Source organism: Manis javanica, chromosome 2 (assembly GCF_040802235.1).
Source record: "Manis javanica isolate MJ-LG chromosome 2, MJ_LKY, whole genome shotgun sequence".
NCBI lineage: Eukaryota > Metazoa > Chordata > Mammalia > Pholidota > Manidae > Manis > Manis javanica.
Genome location: NC_133157.1, coordinates 101,648,959 through 101,669,303, shown reverse-complemented (window position 1 = coordinate 101,669,303; position 20,345 = coordinate 101,648,959). Strand labels below are relative to the sequence as shown.

The 20,345-nt window shown below is 33.6% G+C and overlaps 1 protein-coding gene across 6 annotated transcripts in view; it reads left to right on the top strand.

Moving 5' to 3' along the window:
• ZEB1 (zinc finger E-box binding homeobox 1) overlaps nucleotides 1-20,345 on the top strand; it is a 179,401-nt gene that overhangs the window by 117,632 nt on the left and 41,424 nt on the right. For all 6 annotated transcript variants that reach the window (XM_037010358.2, XM_073228974.1, XM_073228973.1 and 3 more), the window contains exon 2: nucleotides 9,468-9,668. In XM_037010358.2, the coding sequence (XP_036866253.2) occupies nucleotides 9,468-9,668 (201 nt within the window). The remainder of the gene's footprint in view (nucleotides 1-9,467; nucleotides 9,669-20,345) is intronic.

The following is a 20,345-nucleotide window of genomic DNA, read 5'->3' as shown; positions in this document are numbered from 1 at the left end:
CAGATTGAGGTCCAGAGGTGGAGGAAAGAAATAGAATAGCAGCAGTCAGGGAATTAGGAGGAAAAGAAAGACAGCCAAAACAGATTGTTTTGAAAAGGAGGGAGTGATGGATTATGTCAAATGCTGCTAGTAGGTCACATAAGATAATAACAATTGGATTTAACAATGTAAAGGTCCATCATAATCATGACAGAAATAATGTAACTGGAGTGGGTTTAAGAGAGAAAAGGAAGAAACAAGAGACAAGTTTAGGCAACTTTTTCAAGAAGCTTTGTAGTAAAAGGGGACTGAGGTATAGAATTAGAAAAAAATGAGATTTAATCAGAATAGGGGTTTAGCCAAAATAGGGATTTTGAAGTCAGAGAAAGGCAAGAGAATTGATAGTGTATGCAAAAAGTGATTATAACAATATAAGATTAAAATAGGTATTTCTTTAGTAAGTGAGTTTGAGCAATTTGTTACATGTTTATTTGTCGGTCTTATTTGTGTGTGTGTGAATTCTCTTTGCATATTCTTATTGGGAGGTTCATCTTTTTCTCATGGATATTTAAGAGTTCTCTGTATAGTAAAGAAACCAGCCTTTGGGAACTTGTATTGCAAATATTTTCAGTTTGTCATTTGTGTTGACTTGAATTTTTTCTATGAACAGTTCTGAGTTTTGTGTCATGATTATAACAGCCCTCCTTATTCCAAGACTGTAAGGGAATTTGCCTATATTTTCTTCTATTACTTTGATGATTCCATTTTTTAATTAAAATCTTTGATTCATATATATCTCATTTTGGTTAAAGCTATGAGGTGGAAATCTGATTAGCAAGACTACCAACCATATGTTTGAGGGATCTATTTCTGCATTCTGTTCAAGTCCATTGTCTGCCTATTCCAGTACGAGTATAAATCTGTTTCCATTTCTATAGCTTCAAGATACATTTTCTGCCTGGTATGGCTAGTCTTTGTTCTCCTACCACCACCATTACTATTATTTTTCTGAATTTCTCGAATATTGTTATGGGGTTTTTTCCCCCAGAAAATAATACTAACAATATGTATTGAGCGCTTAATGTGCAGTACTATACTAGTATTTTTACATATATAATTATTTTCATCATTGTGACAACCCTACTAGGGACATGATTTATCCCCATTCTAGAAGTGAGGGAACTGAGGCATGAGAAGATTAAGAAATCTGCCCAAGGCAACCTGGCCAGTGAGTGGTGAAGCTGCGGTTTGAACGACAGTCTCATACCAGAGATCGTGCTCCTACATCTCCTTATAAATTATAGAATCATTTGGTCTAAATCACTTATATTTAGCATCTAAAATGTCATGAAAGTATTTAGATAAGAATTACATTGAATTTATAGATTAGTTTTGGTAGAATTAACATCTTTACAGTGTGAAATCATTCTATCTCAGACATGGGATTTCTCTTCATTTATTCAAATCATCTTTCATGGCCCTCAATAGAGTGCTATAGTTTTCTTCGTAAGGTCCTCCATGTTTCTTTTTTTTTTGTCTTCACATGTTAGTTTTTGAGTTGCTATTATTAATAGATTATTCTGTTTTTTAGTAGGTTATTGTTGGTTTATTCATTTTTCTTGTTAAATTCATGATTAGTGTCATTTACCAAATTTTCTAATTGCTAATAGCTTTTTCAATGATTTTTCTTAAGTTTTTCAGAAACGTCATCATGTCACAAAAAAGTAATAATTTTGCCTTCTCTTTTTCAGTATTTGTGCTTTTTTCCTTTTAAAAATTAGCTTGTTCTTTTAAAATGCTGTAAATAATGACATTAAACATATTTATCTGATAATTGCCTCTGATGCATAATTATCACAATACTGACTTCAGTTTTATATTTATGAAAAGAGTATTAATCAGCAAGGAATAGTAGATTTTATCAAATGCCTTCCAGTGTCTATAGAAATTGTATTGTTTCTACTTTACTGTATTAATATAACAAGTTCATGCATTTCCTACTGTTGAATAATGCTTTCTTAATTTTTTAATGTACTACGATTTTTCCATCAATGATCACTAGTCAGACTGAGTTTATGAGTGTGTGTGTAGTGGGCAGGGGGAGGTTTGTGTGTTCTTGCTGAGATTTTAGTTAACTGTTGTTATCCTGGCTTCAAAGAAAGAATTTTGGCTCTTCTCTCTTGCAAAAGCAACAGAATTATCAGTCCTTGGAGATGTGAAGGAATTCACCTGGGAAAACATCTGGCATTTTTGGAGTGGTTAACTATTTGATATCTTACTAAGTTAATTCTGTGATCTACCTTTGCTATCTCTAATATAATTTTATAACTCCTATAAAATAATAAAGAATATAATCATTTACATATTCCTAGAAAGTTATTTCATCCAGGTTTTTAAGCTTATTTGCTTAGATTTGTACTTTTTTGGCTCAGTCATTTCTGTGTTCAAATTTTTAATTCCATCTTCACACTTAGATTTTGTCATACTGCCTGAATTCCATAAGTAACAAGTCATATAAATTAGAAAGCATCCTTTTTATAAATGGAGATTGTACCTATGAAGGAAAGACTAGATATTGATAGTTTCACTGAATTATTTTAGTCCTGTACTTTTCTTCACACACAAAAAAAGACCACCTTGTTCCTGGGACTAAATTCAGTTTAGTCGGCTAAGAACTCTGCTGTTAAACTGTTTCATCTACCTCTTTGTGAACTGTAGGAACCATGACTGAAACGAGCTCAGTGAGTGAGTGGGAGTTTTTATAAGTCAAGGTAAGGGGAGCGTAATTTTTGAATGGCTTTTGTTGGAGGCACAGAGACAGGGGACCTATGGAGAATGGGAGAAAAGCCAGAATAAGACCTGGGAAAGCACCAAAGACAAATCCTATGAATACTTAGTTATTTTGTATAATGAGAGAGGGGAGAAAATAAGAACTAGGATTCTGTACATGATGGCAACCCTTGCCCCTGCATTTGCCTATCAGTTTTCATTCTATTATTAGTTTGTATCTGAAGTCTTTAAAAACCACCAACCCTTGCAGGGGCAAATTTCAGAATCGTTGACTTTCATTGAAATTTATGTTTTGAAAATTATTTTGAAAATGTAAAAAGAGTCTATGATTATTGTTCAATTTAATAGGCACCCTAGATTAAGAAAGATTTTACCTAGAGAAGGATTAAAAATCTTCCCCCAAAGTTTGCTGAACCATTAGTATTTATTAAAACCTAACATGTTCATAGTGCTTAGGGCACACTAAAATCATTATCATGCCTACTTTTAAGAGTTAAATTACAATTACGTAATAAACACATTGCACATTTATTATATTACTTATATGTTACATTAAATATGCATTTTATTACATCATAACCTTTATTATACAGTAAAATACATACAGATAGTAAGTTGGTCATATCTATAAATTAGGTCAAAAGCCAGATTAACAAATATTTACGGTATGTCCTGGTTGTAGTATTTATGGACAACATAAGCTCCTCTTTTCCAGAATAATGTTATTTGCAGAAATTTTCCCTAATCCTGTGAATTGTCAAGTGACTCCTCCTTTCCATTTCATGTGCTAGCTTACCAGTTCTTTGGTTATTACTGCAATTTTCTCTTCATTTTCCTGAGTCATCAGCAACATTTAAGTATACTGACTGAATTCTTCATTGAGAGCAAAAGAAGTGTGACCCCAGATTCAATTCAGTAAATTCTGTACCTTCTATGTGAAAGGCAGTAGGCCAGGGACTCCCTTCAGAATTAGAAAAATATATTAAGTGATGTTGTTTTTGTCCCAACTAATGTTAAAGACTAGTGGAAATACTTGCTCATTGTCGCCACTTTATATTCCATAGCATTTGTGCCTAAACTGTGATGGTGTCAACATAGTACTAACATATGTGAAATACTCCACTACTTAATCTAACTATAGTCCATTACTCTAGAAAACATGACTCAAAGTATATCTGTCTAGGTGTTTATCAAATTATGGCAGTAGGTTAGTCTGCTTTCTATGGAACAATTTGTTAGCAGCAGTCTTCTAGTTTTTAAGGATCAGTCTTACATCTTTTCCCAAGAGATGTTATCTTTCTTTTCTACCATGCAGAAGTGTGTTTGGGGATTTAGAAGGAATGAATAGGATGGTGCTAGGCATCTGTTAGTGGCATGTAAGCAGAACCTCTGCCTCTAGAAAGAAAAAAGCCTTTGTGAAACTGAAACTGTGTTAAGATGTGGCCTCTCAGCCTGTGGCTTTCATCAACACATGCCACAGTTATCACCTAGTGGAGGGGAAGACCTGAGAGTTAAATCTGTCCCTCCTCCTCTTCCCTTCGGTCCATCACTAACTGGGCCTAACCTGGTGTTCAGAGCTACAGTAAACCATGTATAATGGGGTTCTTTCTTTAGAAAGCATTTACATGATCTTGCTCCTAACAACTGAAGCCGAGATTGTTGCTCTCTTTTTTCAACCATATTCATCTCATTTATCTAATTCTCTATTATAATTGATATTACTTGAGAAACAGATGTTTATATGGGAGTTTAATTAGTACAGTTGATACAGTGCTATATGCAATCAAAGGCTAAACATAATGTTATGTAAAAGTCTTTTAGAGGTTTATTGACTAGACTGATGATATTATCCTATGCTATACTGTGTCTTTTATTAATATGAGATTCTAATGGTTAAAATTCTTCAGTCATTTGAAAAACGTGTTTAGTGGCATATTGTTAAGTATAGAATTTCTGGGCCCCAGAATAAGCTCGATACAAAAATACAAGTTTAAGAATATTTATCATTGGTCAGGAGGCTTTATACATAATAACTAAAGCATATGGGCAGACCGGGATTTGAGTCCACTCTACAACTTACTAGCTACATAACCTCAGAAAGGTTACTGGGGTTAGGGGAAAAATTAGAAAAACTTCTCTTTTTCTTTTGTCCAGAAAAGGTGGATATATTTTGAAGTATATGCTTTTAAGAATTACCTGCTTCTTAGGAATTGTAAAAATTCAGGAAGGTGATGACAAGGACAATGATAGTAGTAAGTAAATACGACTAGCCATCTTTACTATGTGTCAGACACTGAGCTAAGCACAATACAATTTTTTATTAAGGTATCATTGATATACAGTCTTATGAAGATTTCACATGAGCAACATTGTGGTTACAACATTCACCCATATTATCAAGTTACCCCTCACCCCACTGCAGTCACTGTCCATCAGAATGGTAAGATGCTATAGAGTCACTACTTGTCTTCTCTGTGCTGTACTGCCTTCCCTGTGACCCCCTACATTATGTGTACTAATCATAATGCCCCTTAATCCCCTTCTCCCTCCCGACCCACCCTCCCCATCCCCTTCCCTTTGGTAGCTTCTAGTCCCTTCCTGGAGTCTGTGAGTCTGCTGCCGTTTTGTTCCTTCAGTTTTCCTTTGTTCTTATGCTCCACAGATGAGTGAAATCATTTGGTACTTCTCTTTCTCTGCCTGGCTTATTTCACTGAGCATAATACCCTCAGGCTCCATCCATGTTGTTGCCAGTGGTAGGATTTGTTTTCTTCTTATGGCTGAATAATATTCCATTGTGTATATGTACCACTTCTTTATCCATTCATCTACCGATGGACACTTCCATGTCTTGGCTATTGTAAATAGTTCTGCAATATACATAGGGGTAGTAAGCACAATACATTTTAAATCATTAGATCCTCACAATCATCTTAGGCAGTGGGTAGTTATACCAACATTAAGTGTTAGCAACTAATAGCCCTACAAGAATGACCACCAAGAAGTCAGTGTGTTCTTAAGGACTTTCTAGTGACAATGAGAAGGCATTGAAAATGTTACCATTTTTCTATTGAATCCTTTAAGTTCATATTGTGTATTGTAAATTTTATTTAAAGATATTTTAAATGTGCACTTTTTCTGTTTTCCTTTATCTTTGCTTTCTTGAAATTTTATTTTAATTAAAACTGAGAACCAAGAGGTGATGATCACTTGTTTTATTAAGAACTACCACTCTTTACACAAACTATATTTTATTATATTTAGCCAAAGGCTAAACAGCATAAAGGTGTATGGAGGTATATGGACAGACAGCTGAGGTAAGTGACACTGTCACTGGCTATTGGAATTTATCAGGGGTCTACATCCTTCTCTGTACTTTTGGTGCAGGGTTTCTGTTTTTTAAATTCGTTCTGTAAATCCACAAAAGAATATAATCAAAAACTCAGGGAAACTTGCCTATTTAAGTTACAATAATCAATATAAGCAATTTTCAGTGCTTTTTCTCTCAGCTAACTGACTATGAAGCAGAAAACAGTGAGAAACTGGAAAATAGTTTTTGGTCTTTTTTACATTTTAGCCAGTATTACCACTCTTAGCTTAGTGGGTTTTTTGTTGTTGTTGTTTTTAATTTCTTCAGGTTTTATACCACACATTCAAACTTGCTTTGGGAAGAGTCACAATATAACTATAAAATATATGCAGTATTTGTGTTTTGAGTATTTGATCTATAAGCTCCCATACCACAATGGCAGCTTATATTAGGGGACAAGAAGGAGTTTTGCCAGTAGAAAGTGACAGGTCTTCTCAGAGTGTTTGGGGCTATGGTTGACCCAGGCAGAATAAAATACCTGCAGCTCAGGGTAAAAAGAACTTAGTGAAAACTATGAAGCATTCAAGCAAATACTTGAATCATATAGAATATATGTCTTAAAGACTAATTATTGGAAATTTTCCAAGCCCAAAATAAATATAAATCATTACATCTACAAACTAGGGTTAGTCAAACAACCTATGGTTAACAAAATTAATAATGATTTAATAAACTACCTACAGAATTATATCATTAAAAGGCAGGAATATCCTCAATATAAAGCCACGGCCAACTCAAGATACTGAAGAGGCACTAAAACCTCCTTTCTCAAAATGAGAGGAATTTCAGCTCTCTTTGTGTGACCAAGCATAGTGAGAGCATTTCAGTGAGCTGAACTTCACATGGTGGCCAGATCTACTGGAATAGATAATCAATTAATCCTCAGTAAATACTAGCTGTGTTTTAATTTTAATTTATGGCATATAAATAACTTATATACCATATCAACTTTAAATGACTTTAGAAGTCATTTAGTAGATTACTAATGAGAAGCCCTTGAAAGTAAAAATCAAAGTTAATAGCCTTGTGCATCATCAGCCAATAAAATTCCTCATTCAGAACATACATATATTTCCATCTTATTTTCATTTAAAAGTTGATCAGGAAACCTTGTTCCAATTAGGACAAACTTTTGAGAATCATTCCCTTTATCCATAGGCACAATTTCCAATTTACTCCGCTCATCGTGTGGCTGGAGCATGTTTTCATATATATCTACTAAGTAAGTTTTCCCTCTGACTTAGCAATTTTACTCATAATAAAAATGTAATTAAGGAATAGCCAATTATATTTTTAAAAGAAAATTTATTATGACATTGTTACTAATGCTTAAACACTGGTAACAAACTAAATTTTATTAATAGGTGATTGGTTAAAATGTATCTGTAGAAGGAAATGCTGTGTAACCATCCAGAGGAAAATTAGGATGCTTCACTTGTACAGTATGGAAAAAATTTCCAAGATATGTTATTAAGTGGCAAAACAGTATAATGTGATCCCATATGTTTGTATTTAAGTATACATACATATACATATGTTCATCTGTAATATTTATATTAAATAGATGTAAATAAGTGAGGTCTGTGTTATAATTAGATAGGATAAGGTATATAAAATGACAGTATCATGCTACCTAGTACATAAATTAACTAATAAAATTTGCTATTATCTTTAAAGAGTGAGTCAAGGAAGAAAAATCTGGAGGTGGAGGCTTTTAGTAATCTTACAAGTTTCATACTTTCTAAATTTTTTTTACAATGAACATGTATTACTTTTATAATACAATTAGAAAATGGGTTGTTCTTGGGAAAAAAATCTGGAAAAAATGTATCCAACCTAAAATGTTAATGATACAACAAGAGTTGATATTTTTCTTCTGACACAAGATGTTAAAGATTCCTAATGTGGGTAAAAGGGGAACTCGGGTACTCTTGAACAGAGGGGGTCATCCCAAGGTCTATAAAAGCAGTTTTGGAGATTTGTGATTATTTGTTCTCACTGTGACATAGACATCTGTATCTCCTGATTGTGTGTCTTCCTTCATGTTCTCAGGTGTGTGTGTGTGTGTGTGTGTGCGCGTGTATTTATAAGGGAAGGGGGATATGAACAGACGTATCATTTAAGCATTTTGGTGATTATCTTCTTTCAAGAATGACTGAAAACTTAAGAAAGAAATGAAAAGAATATCTGGAAGTGATTATCTAAGCATAGCAAAGCTTTCTTTTTCTCCCTTCATCTCAGTCTTATCTTAGCATGTATGAATCACGGCAAATTGTTGAAAAAGGGTATTCCAGTGACCACCCAATGAAGTACTAAATAATTTATACAATGGTTATTAAAAGTATTGAATATACTGTATTACTTGTTTTAGAGAGTTTTCCTCTCAACTATTACTCAAGGTTCTATGAGCTGTAGTCATTCAAAGTACTTATATATCATTCTAATATGCTGATATTAAATTTTACTGAAATTTATTAAAAATATGGAAATGGTACCCATTTGAAAACTTTTGAATATCAGTTATCTTTTCCAGAAGTACAGACTTACATAACCAGCACTCCTTAAATCATGCCCTACTTATGTAAAAATTTGGCTGAATTGGTTGATTCTTTCTAAAGTCAGTGTGCAATATGAAATGCATGGGCCTAATTTACGACTTGAAAGTACTTTTGCTATGGTAAATTTGATGACATACTGCTATTTTATTAGGAGAGATGATCTCTTTTCTTTAATTGAAATGCATTAAAGATTTGAATCCCTAATTGTACATAAGCAGTATCATATAGAATAAGCTTACTATGCTTAGAGAGGATGTTTAGTGTTTAAGAAGGAAGGGTATGAATGGAAACAGACTGCTGTGGTTCAAATCCCGGCCATGCCGCTTCCCAGCTGTGTGATCTTGGACAAGTTGCATACCTTCTCCATGTTTTGGTTTCCACTTCTGTTAAACAGGGATATGGTAGTAGATGATAAGTAGATACTCTGTTTCATATGGTTGCTGTAAGGTTGTTTAAGAATTAGATAAGTTACTATTTATAGAACACTTGTGCAATACAGTAAGTATTCAGTAAGTATAGCTGCTATTATTTGCCATTTTGGCCATCTAGCATCTAATTAGTGCAGTTATGTGTGTGTGTGTGTGTGTGTGTGTGTGTGTGTGTGTGTGTGTGTGTGTGTTGTCAAATTAGTTATTTACATATTATGTCTAAAAGAAAATATTATTGAATCATAATCTGTTTTGAGGACTTTTTAAAATTTCTTTTTACTGAGGTACAAAAACTTATTTTTACACTAGTTGGTTTTGACTATTTGTATCTTGTTTATATTACAGTTACAAATTATAATACTGTGGTAGAAGCAAATTCAGATTCAGATGATGAGGACAAACTCCATATTGTGGAAGAAGAAAGTATTACAGATGCTGCAGACTGCGAAGGGGGTGTGCCGGAGGATGACGTGCCAACAGACCAGACAGTGTTGCCAGGGAGCAGCGATGGGGAAGGGAAGACTAAGAGCTGCTGGGAGGATACTGGTGAGTTTAGGTTTATTTGTAATAGTCTGTTCTCTTGATGCTGTTTTTAAAAATACATGAGCTGCAAAATAAATTCAATGAAAAGTTTGAAATGAACTGTAAATTTTTTTGCCCATTAATCAATAGAAAGTATCCTTCTATTTTCCAAAACATAGATGAAGCAAATAATAACCATTTCTGACCATTTGTATGATGCATATATTGAATTTTAGTAGTTTTTTAAACCAGAATTAGAATTTCCATATACTGTTGATATAATTGAACCTACTTTTAATTTTATATTGTGACTTCAACTGAAGAATCTACTTAGAAACCAACAAATTATATTTTGGTACAATAAACCAATAACATAATTCAATGTGCAGAACTCCCCAAAACAGATAAATGATGAGAGTATTTTTAGTGTTTGTAAGCCTCTCTTTCTCTCCATATATGTGTGTGTGTGTATGTGTGTGTGTGTGTGTGTGTACTAGAACATATATATGTACTGTGATTCTTTCACTTGATTTAAAATTTTTACTCAAGTAAAATTTGTACTTTCCTAAGTAACCATGGTCAGCTGGAAAGAGCAGTGAAAGTAAAGAGCTCCCCTTCCTGCCCTTCCAGGGACTAAACATGGAATGTTTCACCTTCTTCCTCACCTGTTAAATGAGGAAATTGGACTAGAATCTTTTCTTCCACCTCTAAAATTCCTCTTTTCTCCCCCTCCTAATAAACTAATTAAATTATTTAGCCTGCCTTGCCAGGATTTAAGCACAGTGCTGTAAAAACAGAAGGATGTTGAAGTGGCAGGATTATAAATTAGAGGGATTGGGGATCAAAAATTGGAACATTAGCAAAGGGAAGGAGGAGCATGCAAACAATCAAATTCAAGAAGAGTCAGAGGAGAAGCTGCCTAGCAAGAGTTCAAATTCAGAGAGATTATCCAAATAAGATATCAAAACTAGACAATCTGGGCAGATGAGTCAGGGTATGCAGATCAGAGAATCTGGATGACCGAATATGGGAGCTTAGATAAAAGTCTAGTAGTAGCCACAGGAGAGTAGTAGTTAAGATTTCTAAAATAGGACAAATTTTATTCTAACAAAGAATTTTTGAAATCACATAATCATCCCCTTCATTTTGTAGCCCTGTTCATTTGTCCATTCAGCAAACTCTGCAGGAATGCGGTTGCAAACTTGAATAAGACTATCTCTGTGTGAAAAGTGCCTATAGCTTAGTGGGTGAGACACAAATTCTTTGTAGTCTGATATAGGCTGTAAACCTAGAATTATGTGGAAACATTGAAGAGGAACATCCAAGTCAGAGAGAGAAGTCCTAGAAGAATTTCTGAGTGGAACAGAACTGGTTTGAGTTACAAAGATCCAATAGGGGTTAATTAGGCAAAGAAGAGGTAAATAAAGGTACTTCAAACAAAACAATCAACATGCGTGAAACCACAGAGATTTGAACGAGCAGTGTTTGCAGAAAACAAAATTAGAAAAGTAAACAAGGGAAAGACTATCAAGGACTCTGTGTACTAAGTCAAGGAATTTGAAACTTATCCTGGAAGCTTTGAAAACATCATTGATACATACCTTAGGAATACGTCTGGTAGCAATATGGAAAAAGATTGTTTGGACTAACTTTCTCACTGAAAATAATGATGCTAGATTTAAAAATAAATAAATATTCTTGAATGCTTTAAAGAGCTAACTAGATAGACATTGATAGATCAAAATCTAAGTAAAAACAGGAAGGAACCCATAGAGGTAAGCAGAGCACACCATAGGAGATTCTTTGGCCTTGAGGACATGTGCCTAACCAAGGTAATGTAAGATGTGGTTTTCAGGCCTCTGACAAGAAACAAAGCCTAGGACTGCCAGAGATAGCAGATCCTCCCCTAGTCTGGATTACATCTTGGCTATGTGATGAACTAAAAAATTCTCTACCATCCCTACCATCCCCAGGAGTTAGCAAGCAGAGGAGCCTTGGCTAGGGATGGGGGGGAATGGAGGATTGTCTCTCCCGTGAAAAGTAGTAACCACATGCTGACTTGTAATTTTACAGTTTAAATTCAGATATTGTATAGCCTGAGAAACCTCAAGCCACAACTGGGTTTATAGAGGAACTCTTGCTAATCAATACATATTATAAAATAACCATTTGTCATGTTTAAAGAAAAAAATAGACAAACTGAAATTATCTGCTCTGAGAGAATAAAATATAACCAACAGATTTTAACAAGAACCAAATGAACTTATAAAATGAAAAAATAGGATAATAGAAATTCAAATTCAAAGGATGGGTTTAACAGTAAAGTAAACAGAGTTGAAGAAAGAATTAATGAATTAGATAATGGGGGAAATTATACTAAATACGTCTCAGAAAGACAAAGATAGAAAAATACAAAAACAGGATAGAAGACATGATAGATGGAATGAGCAGGTCCAATACATGTCTTAATTCTAGGAGAAGAGAGATTAGGGAAGCAGTAATATTTGAAGAGGTAATGGCTGAGATTTTTTCAGAATTTATGAAGGACAGCAGACCACAGACTAAAGAAGACCAATAAATTTCCAGAAGGATAAATAGATCTACCTCCTGTCACATTATGGTAAAATTGCAGAACATCCAAGACAAAAAGAAAACTCTTAAAAGTAAATTTTAAAAACCAGATTATGTTTGAGAGATTGGCATTTAGATAGGCTGTTGAATTCTCAGTAACAACAACGGAAGCCAGACATAGTAAAAAGATGTCTGCCAACACAGAGTTCTATACTTAGCAAAACTATCTTTTAAGAAAGGTGAAATAAGGTAACAATTTCAGTCAAGTTTGAGGCAATAAAACACAAAATTTGTTATAAGTAGACCCTTACTAAAGCATATTTTAAAGGATAGATTTTAGGTGTAAGGTGAAGTTCTGAGATGTAAGAAGAACAGAGAAAATGGCAAATACATGGTAAAGATACATAGACACATATTATTTCCCATGAAAATACTAACAGAAAAGTGGGCATGGCTAAATTAACTTCAGTTGATACCATCTTTAAGGCTAAAATGTTTAGATAATATCACTTTATAATGATGAAAGATTAAATTCACTAATAAAATATGATTTTTAATGTGTTTGTACTTAATAATAACAAAGCCTCAAAAATAAATGAAGAAAAAATTAGCAATCTACATAATCTACAAGGAACAAGTCTACAATCATCATGGAAGATTTAACATGTCTCAGTCATAGAATAATCACAGAAATGATTATAATAACACAAGGATGTAGAATATTTGAAAATATGCATAAGATATGAAGACAATGTACTTAGTATTGCAAAATAAATATTTTTCAAGTCAGAGAAGGACAGAAACTATGATTTTACTTTTATCTGGAATCTAAAAAACAAAACAAAATAAACAAACAAAATAAAACTCAGATACACAGAATAGATTGGCACTTGCCAGAGGGGCAGGGAGTTGGGGGAAAGTGAAATGAGTGAAGATGATCAAGAGATATAAACTTCCAGTTGTAAAATAAATAATTCATGGGGATACAAGGTACAGCTTGGGGACTACAGTCAATAATATTGTAGTCCAAAGTTGAAAGTTGCTAAGAAAGAAAATGTTAAGAGTTCTCATTACAAGAAAAATAATGTAAATTTGTATGGTGAGAGATGGTAAATAGACTTAATGTGGTAATCATTTCACTGTGTACAAATGTCAAATCATCACTTTGTACTACTGCAACATATAATATTATATCTCATTATACTTCAGTAAATAAGAAGATGGGAAAAAATGCTGTCTCTTTGTTGAAGTAGAAAATGTAAAGAAGCACCAAATGGAAAATTTAGAAGTGAAAATACAATAACTAAAATTTTAAATGCAATACACTCAGTAGCAGTATGGAAGGACAGAAGAAAGAATCAGTGAGAACAATAGAATTTATCCAGTATGTCAACAGAAGGAAAATAGACTGAAAAAAAAGAACACAGTCTAAGCACCCTGTTTGGATCTAATGTTTATATCATCAGAATTACAGGAGTGATGAAAGGATTATTCAAGAAATAATGGATGAAAATTTCCAATATTTGGCTGAAGACATAAACCTATACCCCAAAGAGGATAAACTCAAAGAAATACATGCTAAGACATGTTATAGTCAAACACCTAAAAAATAGAGACCAAAATCTTGAAAGCAGCTAGAGAGAAGCAATATGTACTTTTACCTGTAGGAGGAAACATTTTGGATGACACAGTTTCTTTTAAGAAGCCATGGAGGCCAGCTGGAAATGGGGCACTTCTCAACTGCTGAAGGCAAGGAATTGTCAACCTAGAATTCTATATCCAGAGAAAATATCCTTCAAGAATAAAGAAGAAATCAGAACATTCCAAATGAAGGAACACTAAGTTAGTTTATGCCCAGCAAACCTACCCTGTATGAATGGCTAAAAGAATCACTCTAAATGAAAAGGAAAGGATGAAAGGATGAAGTAAGTCTTCGAACATCAGGAAGGAAGAAAGAACAGTGGAAAAGAGTAAAAATATTGTTACATTCAGTAGAATTTCCTTCTCTTCTAGAGTTTTCTCAACTATATATGATGGTGAAGCAGAAAATACTATTAAGTGTGGGCAGATAAAACTAATGAAATGTGTAGTAAATATCAGTACTTTCTAATCTGTATTTCTAATCTGCAAGCTACCTTAAAAGGTTGTATTTGAGCAAATTTTGTGGCAAAGTTGATAGCCAAGTCATAGGTTATTTAGAATTATACATGAATTCCTCCCTTAACATAACTACTTTCACTTGAGCCATTATTGGTCAACATTCATTATATTATAAAAAACATTCTCAGACACTGAAAATAAAACATCTATAAAGAAAAAAAAACATATCCATTTGAAGATACATTCCTTTCATAAACGAACTACATTTCTGAACCTGTATAAAATGCTAATTCTAGGCTTTCCCTCACCTAATTAAAAAATAAATGAAGGTTTATGTGTGTCACACCATGATCAAAATAATCTTGCCTGACCAAGTAGAACAAACCAGTAAACACAAAACTATGTACCTTTGATAAACAATTTTGAACAAAGTAGAAAATCAGTATCAGCAACTGAAAACCACAAATCAAGATAATTCTGGCATTCCACCAGTTAAAAAACATCCTTTCCCATTGCTGAAGTTTAAAATGTGCCCAGTAGGTTTACAACACTGTCCAGTGATGCAAGGCAACCAAGATATCTTGCTAGACTTCTTGCTAGGATTTCAGAATCTTCAGTAAATTAATTTAAATTCATGAATATCAAAGTTAGTAACTCTTACTAGTTCATTTAGCAAGTTACCGGTAAGTGGTCCTTAGTCATGTGCATTTAAGTGAAAATTTATGTAATGGGACTTCAGATCCAAACAGAGACCTACCATTGAATTGTTTTATAGCTCCTCAAGGTGATCCTTGTGCCCGAATTTGAAAAACTGGTCCTTCAAATTGCACATGATTGACCAAACCAACCTGATCCTGAAGCAAAAACAGAGTTACCACAAGAGCAGCTTGCTCTAAGGGGCAGTCAGCCTCCTTAGCAGAGAGCCACTGTACTCACAGTTACTTTCAGGTTTGGTTCTTCCATGAGACCTGTCTGCACTACTGTTCTTGTGTTATTTGGGTCTCTTACTAATAAACAGCTACTCCATATAAAAAAAGCAAGGGAAAAAACTGTAGGATGTCTAGATCATATTACTATTACAGCTTCAAGAAGACATAAATATGTAAACTTTCCTGCTATTGGAAAAAGACTAGCAGTGTTTTGCTTGCTTAGAAATTAGAGTAGCTGCAACTTGAGTTTTCAGAAAGAAGTTTAGAAGGCAGATTATTGCTCAGTGAAGAGTTTCCTGTATAGTTACTTGAAGATGAGCAAGAAATAATGAAGCAAAGACCCTCTACAAATGCATACTAAAGGAAGCCACACCATCTGTGCCAATTTGTTATTTTAAAGACTTCTAAGAAAAAGAGGAAATAATAAAGAAGAAAGTGATAGATGACATTTAGCTTCACTGGAGACCAGCACATGAAACTAATACTCACATATCTGTACCATAGTATAAATCCAAGGTCTGAAGTGTGTTTGAAAATATAATATGTTGTCAAAATGATAATTACCTAAGAATCACCTTTAAAAAAACTATTCTTATCTGTGATTGAAATCTTAAGTTAGGATCTAGTTCTTAGAAGAAAGATTATATAGAAGAAGCAGTATTTTTGTCGTAGGTATTAAATAAACCAGGACATGTTCACTTTTAAAATTAAACAAAATGTCTGGGTTAATTAAGTCTTATTGTCTTAAAATACTATCAACTTAAACTTTTCTTTGTAGGGAAGATAGTACAATCTGGCTGTGTTCCAGCATATCTGTTCTCATCTTACAGGGTCTTCTTGTGGTTCAGCCAAAATACTCTGACACTTGTGTCAGTTAAACGTTTTAAAATACATACTCTTAACTTTCTGAGACACCTGTTTATAGGCCCTTCATACTTTTTGTTTTTAAAAAGTATATAAAACTAATCTGATAATATAAAATATTGTTCAGTATGTTGTTTCCAAATATTTTGAAATTGAGTTGAAGAAGATCCCAAATAATAGTGAATCAAACATTTTTCTGACTTGAAATTTTTAAAACTCCATAGAAATTTACATGTTTACAAAAATGCCAAGACAATGAAAACTTCTTTAAAAATATTTAAAATTCTGATCCTATAGTCCATTGCAATAAGGTTTTCTTGGGAACAAGTTAAAATTCTGTAAGTAATCTATGCAAAGCATGCATTAATCACTATTTAACTCAACACTGAACCAAATTATACTCATCTCACTTTAACCTATTATTTGGAAACTTTTCAACCAAAGGTAGTGTGTAATGCAGGAAAGGCGCAGAACATGGTCTCTAGTCTTCACTGTACCACTATGTCTCTTGAGTTCCACTTTTGAATCTGTAAAATAAAAAGACTAGTCCAGGTGACTACGGAGGTATATTTTAGCTCTACTTATAAGGGGATCAAATTCCATTTGCACTAAGTATACAACACTAATATTTAAGTACCTCTAAATATCTAACTTTCAAAAGGCAGCTAATCAAGGAATTTGGGCTTTCCCTACAATGCCAAACCTCAGTTGTATACTCCGCCCACTTTAAAATCCCAAAGAAATTTTTTACCCAGAGTACAGTGTGTACAGTTGTTTTTGTTGTTAGACTTATATATTCGAAATGCTGTTTTTCAAAGTTACTTAGTGTATTTTTTGTCTTCCCTACCCCCTTCAATATGTTACATAATTCATTTATAATAGTTAGATTCATTTGTTATGGTTTGTATTTCATTTTTTTATTCTCTCTGCTGAGTGATTTAAATAATTTTTTATATGTATGGGAAACATTGCCAGGGTTATATATGCAAGTTATAACGAAAAGGCCTATTCAGAAAAGCATCAGAGAAAGGAAGAAGGCTAGAATAAATACCATGGTGTTCTGTCAGAAGGGTGAACTCATGGTTCTCAATATATAAAGACAGAAAAAAATGTAGATGGGGAGGATGTGCAGGTGTTCATGTGTATGCATGTATTTCCTAGCTTTGTCCACTGGGAAGGCATGGGAACAATGACCCTGCAGCAGTGAGAGTACCTAGTACCCAGATATGGGATTCAAATACCTTTTGCAATAAGAAGGTGCCGAGGCTTCTTGCATAAATGGCTGATTCTGGAACAGACATACGGAAAATATAAACTAAACCTGGAACAGTAAGAAAGTGCTAAAAAAAATGATGAAGGCCAAATCTGGATTTTTCTTTTCTATTCAGTTCTAGATTGGGTTTTGAGAGACATGCCTCTTTTCTTAAAAGAAAGGAAAGGCTGACACAGTAAATGAACAGTTGCAATTCCAATTTTTGCATAATGACTGAGTAAAATAATACTGAGCTAGTGTACCTGTAAAGGCCTGGCACAACTGCTGTCCTATACATTCTTTCTTTTCATTCTTGTAACAATTCTGTGACATAGATATTTGTACCACTATAAGTAAGGAAACTGAGGCCCAAGAAAGTTGAATAGCTTGCCAAGATGATACATTAACTATGGAAAGCCAAGATTCAAACATAAGTCTTTTTGACTCCAAAGCATGCTATTCTTTTCTTTTATGTATAGAACAGAGAAATATGTATACATTGAATATAACACCCATATGTGAAGTGTATATAAAGAGCAATAAGGAGGTCATTTCTTCAAATTTTCAGTGCCTATCCATGTAGAACTTTTGTGACATTTCTATTGGGACTGAACTCCTCTATTTCATACACCCCATTCTAATTAATGTAAGACTTCCAAATTTTAATTTTATTTTAAATTTCTATTTTTATATTTTATATTTTTTATATTTAGATTTATATTTCATTTTTATATTTATGAGTTGAAAGGTTCAAAGCTCTTATTTTTATAGGCAAGTTATATACCCTCTAGATTGTAAACATCTTAAGAGCAGTTACCGTGTCATGTACTCCTTTTGAATTTCCCACAGCCTCCAACAAAGCTAGGATCTGGTAATTGCTAGATGACTAATGGTTTTCAGATTCATAGTATCTGGTAAAATTAAAACAGCAAAAGAGAAATAATATTGAACTTTACCTAGCAATCTTCTTAGCCAGCAGATAGCTGTTGTGCTCATTCTGCTCCTTGATCTAAAATTACTTAACCACTTGATTGATTTTTCTATTGCTGCCATAACAAATTACCACAATGTTTAATGGGTAAAACAGCCCAAAGTTATGATCTTATAGCCCTGTGGGTCATGAGTCCATCACAGATCTCACTGGCTGAAATCTGAATGTTGACAGAGCTGCGTCTCTTTCTGGAGATCCTAGGAAAGGATTGAATTCCTTGCTTATTTTGGTGTATGCAAAATTCAGTTCCTTTGGTTGTGAGACCAAGGACCCTACAGAACAGTTCTCTCACCAGAGAGCTCCCTGGTGCTGTGCCTTCCTTAGTCACACTGCCCACTGCAAAATCCTGCAACCACGATCTGTCCTCTGCACTAGTTCTGTCTTTTTGAGAAGGTCGTATAAGATGAAATCATACAGTATGAAACATTTGCATCTGGCTTCTTTCACACAGCCTGCCTTTGAGATTCATTCAGATTGTCTCATGTATCAACAGTTTGACACTTTTTTTGATAACTAGTATTCCATCATACAGACATTCCAGTTTGTTTATCCATTTACCCATTGAAGGACATTAGGAGATTATGAATAAAGCTTCTATAAATATTAGTGTATTTTTTTGTGAATATGTTTTTCAGTTCTCTGGGGTAAATACCTAGAAGTGTTACTGTCAAGTCATGTTAAGTGTATGTTTGATATTTTAAGAAAATGCCAGACCGTTTTCCAGAATGGCTGTGTCATCCCACCAGTAGTGCATAAAAGATTCAGTTTCTCCACGTTCTCAAAACTATTTTATTTTATCAGTTATTTTTTACTTCAGCCATTCTAATAGGTGTGTTGTTAAATACGGTTGTTTTCATTTGCATTTCCCTAGTGGCTAGTGAAGGGAAACATCTTTCCATGTGCTTACTTGCCATCTGTATGTCCTCTTCAGTGAAGTGTCTGTTCGTGTTTTCTGTGCCTTTTCTAATCGGATTATTGTTCTATTACTATTAACTTCTCAGTGTTCCTTGCAGTTGTAGGAAATATTCCCTCCAAGTCCATAGCTTGTCTTTTCATTCTCTTTTCCTAGTCTGTCAGAGAGAAAAAGTTTTAGATTTCAATGAGGTCCATTTTATCAGTTTTCCCTTTTACAGACTATGCTTTGATATCATGTCCAAAAACACTTTGCTTAAGCCCAGATCACCAGAATTTTCTCCTTTGTGTCCTTCACTTTTTGTTAGATCTATGATCCCTTTCGAGTTAAATTTTTTATAAGGTTAAGATGAGGTTCATTTTTTGGGTGTGGATGTCCAATTGTTCCAACACAGTTTAAAAGAATATCCTTTCTCTACTGAGTTACCTTTGCACCTTTGTCAAGAATTAATTGTCCCTATTTGTGAGGGTCCATTTATCTGTCCCTTTGTCAATACTACATCATTTGATTACTATAATTATATAGCAAGTCTTAAAATTGGATGGTGTTATTCCTCCAAATTTTATTTTTTTATAATTGCTTTGACTATTACAGTTCCTTTGCTTTCCATGTGAATTACAGAATAATCTTACCCTATTTTAAAAACCTGGTGAGATTTTGATTTAAAATGTAGTAAGTCTATAGATCAATATAGGGACAACTAACATCTTTATTATGTTAAGGAGTCTTCTAATTAATAAATGTGGTATATCTCCCCAATCATTGAGATCTTTAATTTTTTTCTGTGTGTTTCTGAGAAAACCTGTCTTTAATTTTTTCCAGCTTTATTGATATATTCAACATGTTACATTGTGTAAGTTTAAGACATACAGTGTGATGATTTAATATACTTTTATGTTACAAAATGATTACCACCAAATGTTAATTAACATCCATTATCTCATTTTTTTGGTGTGTGGGGAAACGTTTAAGATCTACTTTCTTAGAACTGTCAACTATACAATACAATATTGCTAAATACATTCACCATGCCATACATTAGTTTCCTGGAACTTATTCATCTCATAACTGGAATTTGTAA